Source organism: Hipposideros armiger, unplaced genomic scaffold (genome assembly GCF_001890085.2).
Source record: "Hipposideros armiger isolate ML-2016 unplaced genomic scaffold, ASM189008v1 scaffold_144, whole genome shotgun sequence".
NCBI lineage: Eukaryota > Metazoa > Chordata > Mammalia > Chiroptera > Hipposideridae > Hipposideros > Hipposideros armiger.
In genome coordinates this window covers 449,855-460,756 of record NW_017731494.1, presented here as the reverse complement: position 1 = coordinate 460,756, position 10,902 = coordinate 449,855, and the positions used below count along the sequence as shown (strand labels likewise).

Genomic DNA, 10,902 nt, shown 5'->3' with positions numbered 1-10,902 from the left:
TCTCTCTCTCTCTCTCTCTCTCTCTCTCTCTCTCTCTCTCTCTCTCTCTCTCTTTCAGATTTTATTGGGGAATTCGGGGAGGGGACCAGCCAAGTTGTTCTTCAGTTTTCGTTGTGGAGGGCGCCAGTCGCCATCTGGCTGCCCGTCAACAGCTCGTGGCCTCTAAGCTCAAGGTGCTGTGTTCAATCTTGCTTGCGGTGGGCGTAGCCACCATCTCATGCGGGAGTCGAACCAGCAGCCTTGTTGTTAAGAGCACACGCTCTTATCCACTGAGCCATCCGAGCGGCAGCTCAGCTCAAGGTGCCTAGTTCAGTCTTAGTTGCGGGTGGGCATAGCCCACCATTGAACAGGCAATCTTGTTGTTACACTAGATGAGCCATCCTGCCACCTGTTGGCAGCTCAGCAATAGCTCAGCTCGGGCGCAGCATCACTGGCCCAAGTGGGAATTGAACTGGCGGCCCTGTTGCTCAGAGCTCACGCACTTAAGCCAACTCATAACCAACTGAACCACTCAGCCAGCCCACAACATGGCTTGTTTCTTTCTTCCTGAAGGGCAGCAGGAGATTGTGACCCTAACACTACCTTTTCTGTGGAAAGGGCACACCTGATTAGGTCAGGCCCACCCAGTATAATCTCCCTTTTGATGAACTCAACATCAAATGATTAGAAACCTAATTGTGGGAGTGATAGTCTGTTGTATTCACTGGTCTCACCCACACTCAAGGGGAGGGAATTATACAGGGGATGTGTGCCAGGGGTAGGGGTCTTGGGGGCCATCTTAGAATTCTGTCTACCCCAAGCTCTTTCTTTTATTCTGATTCATATCTTTAAATAGCATCTTTTTTCTTATTTCATCATGCAATATCATCTTATATCTCTGATATGTTAATTAGAGCTTTTTAAAACAGTTTCTGCTATTCACAGTATAGTCTCTTTTTCCTCGGAAATTCATTTCTTTTGTTTATTTTGGTCTTTCCTCAATGTGGGAGACTTTCTTCAAATACCTTGTGTCTTGGTTTATCTACTCATGTTTGAGTGTTATTGGAAGCTCTGTGTGCTTGAGGGGCTTGTTGGCTGCATGGGTTTTCCACAGGGTGAAGTGGTGAGGTCTTGGCTGTTTTGCTGGGTTCTACCCAGATGCCAGTATGAGTACCCACTTCCTCTTCTGCATGTGGGGCTGTTCAGCTCCACCAGACAAGTGACCTCCAGCCTCGTGTTGGGGGCACATGCCAGACTGTACACATGGGGCCTGAGGGTGGGTAAAGGCAGCTGGAGAGCAGTCTCACTGCCCGGTTTGCAGGCTTCTCACCTCCCCCTGCTTTTAGTTCCTGGCCTCACTGCTCCTTCTCTTGTACCTAGTGTCCATGAGTTTGGACACTACCTGGTTCACTTCTTGACAGGGTAATTCTACCACCTGTACTGGCTCTTCTGGCAGCAAGGAGAGAGGCAGGTGATCTGGGGTTCTGGGGTTACTCCTTCTCAACACTTTCGCCCAGTACCCTTGTTTTCGCCACCAGGCCTCACTCCTGCTCCAGTGTCTCCGGGCATCTCCAGTTCCTAGTTTCTGCTTGGCTTCGTGGGGCAGATAGGCGCACTCTCCTGGTGTCTTCCTCTGCGGGTGTCTGCACGTCCATGTGTGCTCTGCCCCTGCAGTTTCTACTCCAGCATCCCATTGCAGCGCCCCACATGAGTCATCTCTCATCTCCTTGGTCTCCTTTCCCTCTTTGGAATTTTACATGATTTTATAACTTTGTTCTCATTTTAGGTTTACTTGGAATAAGCCTAACATGTATGTTTTCAGACTGCCCTATCTTTTAAAAATGCTACTTTCTCTTTTTCTCACTATAGAACAAGTTGGGAGACACAGCTTTGCATGCTGCTGCCTGGAAGGGCTATGCAGATATTGTCGAGTTGCTTCTGGGAAAAGGTAAAGTGTCTGCTGAGTTTATCTGGTCTTTGCTTACCCCAAAAAATAGGCTACACCCAAGTATACCATTTGGGAGAGTACGAAGAATAATAGCCTCCTTATGCTCTGTATTTTAAAACTGGGATTTTAACCTCTACTCTGTCTGCATCACGGAGTTGTTATAAGAGGAAACTATTGTGATTTGTGTAAGCTTTTAGTTTTAAATTAAAATCTTGGCAAGCCTCAAAATTACATATGTTAATTTTAGTAAGAACTTATTGTACATTTCTGCAGGACTAAAGGGCCTTAGGAGGAAGCGCGCGCGTGCGTGTGTGTATGTGTGTGAGAGATATCCTCTCTGAGAAAGCTGTGTGGGTCAAGTTGCTGAGGTCCCTGCTTTCACAGGAAAGCCTTGATATAGAAGAAAGACTGCTGTGGCTACAGTGTCTTGCTTTGAACTGAGCAGATGCTAGATGTACAGAGAATGAGAGAAAATCCCTTGATTCCTGTTTTTACACAAGTCAGAGGGAACAGTGAAATTATGAACTGACCATCCATCCATCTATCCATTTGTCCCACAAATAGTAATTAACCCTTACAGAGGGCCAGGCATATCACCCCGTAGCACACCCTGGTCCAGAAGGCTATAATATAAGATGCCCAAGTCCCCAAGCCACATGTTATATGGACTCAAAATCATTAGGGCTCCTTGGAGCATTGTTGTGGAATATATTAGAGGAAATATTTTTTATTTAAAGTATGTTGATGATGTAAACTCTAGGTCTAAAAGATCAGACACTCTGGGACCACTGTAGTGTCCCCCCTAAGATTATGCTGAGAGCTGTGCCATCTGCTATGGCAGCCACTGGCCACATATGCTCCTGAACCCTTGAAATTAGTCTGGTCTGAATTGAGATGTGCTGTAAATGTAAAATCTACTCCAGATTTTGAAGACTTAGTGGAAAAAATGTAAAATATCACAATAATTTTTATAATGGTTACATGATAAAGTGATAACATTTCAGATATACTGGGTAAAAATAAAATATATCATTAAAGTGAATTTAACTTTTGGAAAATGTGGCCACTAGAAAATTGAAAATCACATATATGGCTCACACTGTGTCTCTATTGGGCAGCGGCGATTAAGAGGGACACAGGAAATAGTTGTTTCTTCTCTAGCACGACTGTCTCTGAACATTTCCTGTTCTAACAGGAATCACATCTATGAGTTCTAAAATGTAATTTAATGTAAAATATAATCAGTCCCAGAACTACTAACCCTCAGGATTTTTGTACTAGAGCACAATGAGAGAATGAGGTTTTCCATTTAACCCTAACTGTGGATAGATCTAATTCTGTTCAGGAGGAAGATTTGCACGATTGCCCTACTCCTAATTAAACATACTATTTTTTCCGACTCAATATTTTTGTTCCTTTAAGTTTTCAGACATTTATTTTTTGTTTGTTGAAGAGGATATGGTTGTAAAGAAAATGGTATTCTCATATACTGTGGCAGAAGGTTTAAATTGGTAAAGACTTCTTGGATAGCAGTCTGACAGTAGCTAGCAGAATTAAAAATGTACATATTCTTACATTGTAGCACCACTTCTAGGAAACCATCCTTCAGAAATACATATAAACAGAGATGTTGTTCCAGCAAGAGGCAGTATTGTTTGTGATCATGAAAATTAGGAACAGCCTAAATGCCCCTCAGTAGAGGAGGGATTAAACAATATTAGGAACATCCACAAAATAGAACACTTATAAACATTTAAATAGATTGAGTTACAAGTATGCACCCTACTAAGGAGTATTATTATATATTGTTAAGTTAAAAAAAAATCTTGGGGTCCAAAGGTACAAACTTCCAGTTATAAAATAAGTCCTGGGGCTGTGATGTAGAGCATGGTGACTAAAGTTAGTACTGTATTATGTATTTGAAAATTGCAAAGAGAGTAGATCTTAAAAGTTCTCACATTAAAAAAAAATTTGTAACTATAATATGTATGGTGAAGGATTTTAACTAGACATTATGGCAATCATTTCACATTATATACAAATACCGAATCATATTGTATACTTGAAACTAGTATCTGTCAATTGTACTTCAATTAAAAAATCAAATTACAGATCAGTACATGTAGTATGATTTTGGTGTATGTACGTATACGTCTGTGAATGCATTCATGCACGTAAGGGAGATGAAACTGACGCCCACTTGTTTGGAGTGGTTCCCTTTGGCGAAGGTAGAAAATGGGGAAGGACAAGGGTTTGCTGGGGGTGAAATGGTACATATGCTTTTGTTCAGCATACTTCTGTATTTTTGAATCTTTAATGATGAGAATGCATTCATGAATTATGATGTAATTTTTTACACAATAAAGAGAAGGAAAAAAGTGGAAGATGGGCTACAGGAACTATGAATTAATTGCCTCTGGGTTTTATTATGTTACTGTTCTGCTCATTTGCATGAAAGTATACTTACAGAGATAAAATATTAATCCCCTCGAGCTCAGCCTACATGGTCTTTTCTAAAGACCTCGAGCAGAAAAAGAAGCAAAGGGCATATTGCATTTAATCTCCAAACACTCATGCTGAGGCACATGCAGCTATTGGGGTCTAAGTGATTTAGGATTTACCATAGGGACGGTAAACTCACTGAAAAGTTCACATGAAATTCTACAGGGACCCGAAGGGAAGGCTATCTTTTGAATGTGCATAATTATCACAGGTGCAGCAACAAGCTCCTTGATTAAAGATGCCAAATACACTATTATGGTTTTGTGAATGATTTTCTGTTTTGGAAAAGCTTACTTCTGGGCCAGAAAGGTTCTCCAATTAGTTTTGCCAGAAATGATTAGTTTTGGTGGAAAGAGGATTGACTGCTACTATACAGTCTTCAAAAACATCTGATTTACTTTTCTTGTGTTGGGGAAGGTGCTAGAACAGACTTAAGGAACAATGAGAAGAAGCTGGCCCTGGACATGGCTACTAATGCTGCCTGTGCAACCCTCCTGAAAAAGAAACAGGGAACAGGTATTTGGTTTTAACCCTTCTTTCTCCTATGGTGCCATCATGACTAAGATTTACCAACTTAATATTGGGGAAAAATTTCTTGGTAAACTCCTCAGGTGTTTCTGAAATTAGATTTTATATCTTTGGTCTAAATCAGAACTTCTGACACAGAAGAATACCATCATGCAAACAAAATTGAAGACACATTAATCTTTTACTAATTTTTGTATGTTTTCTTTGTTTCTTACAATCAAATTCTAATCACCTTGCTTTCCATTACACAGTCTTTATCAGAGAACCATGGTCTCTATCTCCTCTTTTCAGATATGTTTTTATGAGTGGTTACCTCTAAACATTTTTTAAATTAAGCACTTAATAGCTCCATGATTATATTTTATTTCTATTTTAAATGAGAGTGTCAATAAAGTATAATCTAAAATTATTCTAGACTTTGCAAACATTTTGGCATTTATTCATAGTACTATGGGTGGTTTTTAAAGATGAAGTTTAGGTGTACATTCTTAAAGATAAAAATAGGTATTGATGTGGGAGAAGAGGTTTGGAAAAATGAAAAGTTTGTGTGGTTGTTTTGAAAAGATGTTAAAGAAAAGGTGTTAAACATGCCTACATCATTCATGATTCATGATTCCAGATGTTTATTAGCTTACTGAGTGTGTCCCCCCAGAATCATTCAAATGTGGTGATTCCTAAAAGAAATGCTGGGAGGGTGTGCCTTGCACTCTTCTTCCCATCCTCCCTTCTTTTCCTCCTCTTTGTTCATCATCAGCCTCCTGCCCGGAAACCCAGAGTTGTAGAAGAAGGAAAGGTAGTAGATGATTTGGCTAGAGGGAACTTTTAGTCTCTTTTTTTCACTTCTCAAGCCTTACTCTACTTTATTATCTTACGTCTGGTGCTTTAATACCACTTTAAAGTATAAGCTAATGATACATTTGTTCACTAGTTTTTAGAAAGAAATGAGTATAATGGAGGACTCGTTTTTTGCAAGTCTTTAGCATTGCTACTCATTATTCCAACCCTTCTTAGTATTGCTTTCTAGTCTAGAGTTTAGACTCATCCATTGGTGGAGAATGACCTACAACTTTTGAGAAATTTCCATTATAGAGACGAAGTGCATTTGTTTTCATTTTAACTTGAAGGTATTATCACTTTCAGAGTTCTCAAACTTGTGTAGTGAGTTACTGATTTCTGTTTTTATCAAATGACTCAATTTCCCACTAAGTTTTGAACCCTTGTAAAACTTATTTCTCTCTCAGCTATCCTTTGATTTATGAGAAGAGGCGATGTTGTGTTGTCCCATATTCCATTCCTAGCAGAAGCAACAAAATCAAGTCAGTCCCCTGGTTTTCTGTTTCAGTCAGTCAAAAATATCACAGTCCCCTTCTCTTCATGAATCACCAAGGGAGCGGCTCAGAAATATCTTCCTCACCTGTCATCAAATTCCCATCATCGCTCTCCTCACAAATCTATTTTTCCTTTTTGTCCTTTATTCCAGATATGTATTTGTTCCAGATCCTTATTTCTTTTAACTTCAGTTCAGGTATACTGTAAAACCTTGGATTGCGAGTAACTTGGTTTGCGAGTTGAGCAAACATTTCTAATACATTTTAACTTGGTAAACGAGCGATCTTTTGCAATACAAGTAGTTAGTTTCTGGAGCGAATTATGCTCACAAACCCAAGGTATTATTGTATAGTGTAAACCATTAAGAAGTTTGGGACGCCTTAATTCTTTAAGCCATGAATCCTTACTGGCAGAGCAAATCTTTCATCACTCGTGCATACATGGAACAGGCTCCACTGAGTGAGAAAGTGTTTATCAGCTGAGTGGTGCTCCCCAGTTCCATTCTGACTGAGAAGCTGTATTTGCAGCCATGTGGGAGAGAGACTTTTACTTGCAGTGGACCTGCTACTCCTTGCTGTCTTGGTTGGGTCACAAAGTAGGACAGTGGCTTAACTTCCTTTTTCTGCTACCGACTTCCTGTTGCTACATGGGTGCCTTCAGGATGTGCTGACTGAGAGGAGTAAAGTTTCTCAGGAACCGAAGGTTATCAGAAGCTCGTGTATAGCATGAGCTTGATGGTGACAGGCAGGGAAAATAGCACGCCTGCTCAGACCACTGAGAGCTGCGCCCGGAGGCCTCGACATGAGCCGCTGGAACTGGCAGAGGCAGGTGGCAAACTCTTGTCTTTATCCCCATCTTTGTGGTCTTTGTAAAACAGCCCTGGGAGGTTGGGTGCCCCTCTTTTTCTCTCTTCACTTCAAGGGTTGTTAGTCTGCCCTCCTAAATCTGTACTGATTAGATAATGGATTCATAAAGGAGGTGACGTTGGGGACTGGCACACAGAGCCAAGAAGTGAGTTTTCGTATTTCGATTTTCATGTTACCCATTTCTCTGTTTTTATTTTTGCTTGCTTCATTTCCCCAATCATCCAGTTAAAAAAGTTTTAATTTGTATTTTGATCCTAGTTGGAATGAGAGTTTGAATATTGGGCCAGATGGTTAATTGCTAGCATGAACTCTAAGCTAAAAAAGGTATATTCTGGTATCGTGTCCCCTTTAAAAGCACAGCTTGGATTTCTTTTTTTTTTCCTTTCCCCCCTGAAATAAACATTTTTTTCAATTAGTTTCAGCTGTACAACACAGTGCAATAGTTATACATTTTACCCCTTGAGGTGAGAACCCCCTTCCCCAATCTGCTGCCCCACTCCCCCCCATATCATACATATCTATTACAATTCCCTTGACTCCACTCCCACACTATACTCCATGTCCCGTGACTCTCTCTCTCTCTCTCTCTATATATATATATATAGATATATAGATATATAGATATATATATATATATCTATATATATATATATTTAATTATAATTGACATACAATATTATACAACATCGGCTTCAAGTGTACAGTGCAGTGATCAAGCCTCTACCCCATAAATGAAGTGGTCTCCGTAACAAGACGTGATTATCTGACACCCTACAAAATATTTACAACATTAATTATATTCCCCAAACTGTCTTTCATATCCCTGTGGCAATATTGTAGTTACCTATTTATGCTGTCTAATCCCTTTCCCTTCTCCCTCATCCCCACCCTGCTCCCAACTAGCAACCATCAGCTTTTCCTCTGTGTCTCTGAGACTGTTTCTGTTTACTTTGCTCATTCCTGCTTGGATTTCATATAGGGACAAAATAATTCATGTGTTGTAGTTACCATGAAGAGTAGGGATGGGTTCAGGGTCATATTTGAGGGTTGATCTCTTAATTTTTTCCCAATTTTTAAAAATTAGTGTATAATTTACATTAACTACATAAATCCAAAGTGTACAGCTTGATGAATTTTATATTTAACTATGTTACACTTATTTACCACAAGTCAGATCAAGATAGTGACCATTTCCCACACTCTGGAAGCCTCCCTCACCATCCTTGCTTCTCTCACAATAGAGAGAAGCTTTTCCTGTTCTCGAACTTTGATATAGATGGAATCAACTAGTGTGTACTTTTCGGGTCTAGCTTCTTTCAACTTAACATTATTTCTATGAGATTTATCCATGTTATTGTGTTTATCCTTCCACCATTTATTTATTTATTGTTTGTATGTTTTACAGTCTGTCTGGCTGTTTTAAGTGCTGGTGCTTGGATTGGAACATGTAAATCCAAGGCAGTGAGATTGAGGGGAAATGGAAGTGAGATAGGGGAGGACGGGAAGCGCTGCTAGGAGACCGTCCCCATGCTGCTCATGCTCCAAGACAGGCCGTGAAGAGGTACAGCTCATCACTCCGCTTTGTCAGATGAGACACTGTACCTCCGGGCAGTCCTTGAAAGGAGGGAAGGAGAAGGAATCTGTTTGCCTGGCTCATTTCTGTCTCGATTTCCACTCAGTCAGAGTTTGCACCATGGCAAGTCCTCTTTCTCTTACTAACAGAAGAAACGAGGGTGAAGCACAGTGCAGAAGTAAACGTTGAAGGACAAAGAGTATCTCAAATATTGCAAACACAGGATTGTAGTAGCAAAGAAGGGGAAAAGAGCTTTGCTGTTTCTTTTTGTCTTTAGCTTAAAAAGCTGCTGTTACTAAGTGGACAGCCAGTCCTGAATGAAGTTCATGGTGTGTGTGGGATAGAACAAAATATATTTCCCCAAGGTCTGCAGAACTCCTCTTCAGGAGAATGGAGAGGAATATAGTCAATCTGAAGACTTCTAATAGTTTGGAAGTGAAATCACTGAGGTTTACATCTATTCTGCTTATATCCACTTGTTCTTTTTTTTTCTCTTGTATAAAATAATTGGTTTCTACCTCACTTGTACTGACTCTTTCATGTCCCCCCTTTTTCTCAATAACCATTTTTCTAAACTTGGAAAGACTCTTAAAAAAACTACAATACCTGGGGCCAGCCGAGTGGCTCAGTTGGTTAAGAGTTGGCTTAAGAGGGCAAGCTCTGAGCAACAGGGTCACCGGTTCAATTCCCACATGGGCCAGTGATGCTGCGCCCAAGCTGAGCTGTCACTGAGCTGCAAACAGGTGGCAGGATGGCTCAGCTGGTGTAACAAGATTGTCTGTTTGATGGTGGGCTACGCCCACCCACAACTAAGACTGAACTCGGCACCTTGAGCTGAGCTGCCGCCCGGATGGCTCAGTGGATAGAGTGTGCACTCTAAACAACAAGGCTGTTGGTTCGACTCCCACATGGGATGGTGGCTACGCCCACCTGCAACTAAGATTGAACACAGCACCTTGAGCTTAGAGGCCATGAGCTGCAGATGGGCAGCCAGATGGCGACTGGTGCCCTCCACAATGAAGACTGAAGAACAACAACTTGGCTGGTCCCCCTCCCAATTCCCCAACACTGTTCTCCTCCCTCAGTTCCCTAATAAAAAAATCTTTAAAAAACAAAAAAACCCACAACCCTACAATATCATTAACACACGTAAAATTAATAAGTCCTATCATCAAATATCTTGTCATTGTCTAAATTTGCCATTTTTCTCATACCTGTTTATTGTTTGCTTATTTATTTACTTACAGTTTCTTTAAGTCAGGGTCCAAATCAAGTCTGTTTCTAATTGATAGGTAGCCTTTTTTATTTATTTATTTTTTTCAGGGTTTTGTTTTGTTTTGTTTTTAAATTTTTTTTCTTTCTTTATTGGGCAGTTTGGGGAGGGGAAACAGTATTGGGGAATTGAGGAAGGGAAACAGCCAAGTTGTTGTCCTTCAATCTTAGTTGTGGAGGGCATAGCAAGCTCAGCTCCAAGTCCAGTCGCGCTGCTCAGCTCAAGGTGCTGTGTTCAATTAGTTGCAGGTGGGCGTAGTAACCATCTCATGGGAGAGTCAAACTAGCAGCCTCATTGTTAACATCCTCCTAACCTTGTTAGGAGCATGTGCTCTCACCAGCTGAGCCATTCTGCCACCTGTTGGCAGCTCAGCTTGGGCGCAGCTCACTGGCCCATGTAGGAATCGTACTGGCGACCCTGTTGCTTAGAGCTTGCACTGTTGGGCAAGTTCTTAACCAACCGAGCCACTCGGCCGGCCCCAGGTAGCCTTTTTCTCATCAGCTTAACCAGGTAGCCTTTGTTTAAATCAGTGTTTCCTTTTTTCTTCTCCCATTTTTAGCCTTGTAATTTATTTATTAAAGAGTTCAGGTTAAGTTACCTGAATTTCCCAGTGTAGACATTGCATGTATGCATCCCCATGATGTTGTTTCTTATGTTCCTTTGTTCTCTATATTTTTGTCAATTGGTGTTGTAGAGTTAGAGGTTTGATTAGATTTAGTTTTTTTTTTTTTTAAAGATTTTTATTGGGGAATTGGGGGATGGGAACAGCGCTGAGGAATTGGGGGAAGGGGAACAGACAAGTTGCTGTCCTTTTGTTCTTCAGTCCAGTTGTGGAGGACGTTGCTTCACTGGCCCAAGTTGGCACCATCATTGCGCTCTTCCGGGTGAGGCCGATCAGTCGCCG

General features: G+C 40.9%; 1 protein-coding gene across 1 annotated transcript in view; it reads left to right on the top strand.

Annotated features, from left to right (window-relative positions):
• OSTF1 (osteoclast stimulating factor 1) overlaps nucleotides 1–10,902 on the top strand; it is a 51,132-nt gene that overhangs the window by 37,504 nt on the left and 2,726 nt on the right. The window contains exons 8-9 of the mRNA XM_019650681.1: nucleotides 1,849–1,927; nucleotides 4,847–4,945. Of these exons, the coding sequence (XP_019506226.1) occupies nucleotides 1,849–1,927; nucleotides 4,847–4,945 (178 nt within the window). The remainder of the gene's footprint in view (nucleotides 1–1,848; nucleotides 1,928–4,846; nucleotides 4,946–10,902) is intronic.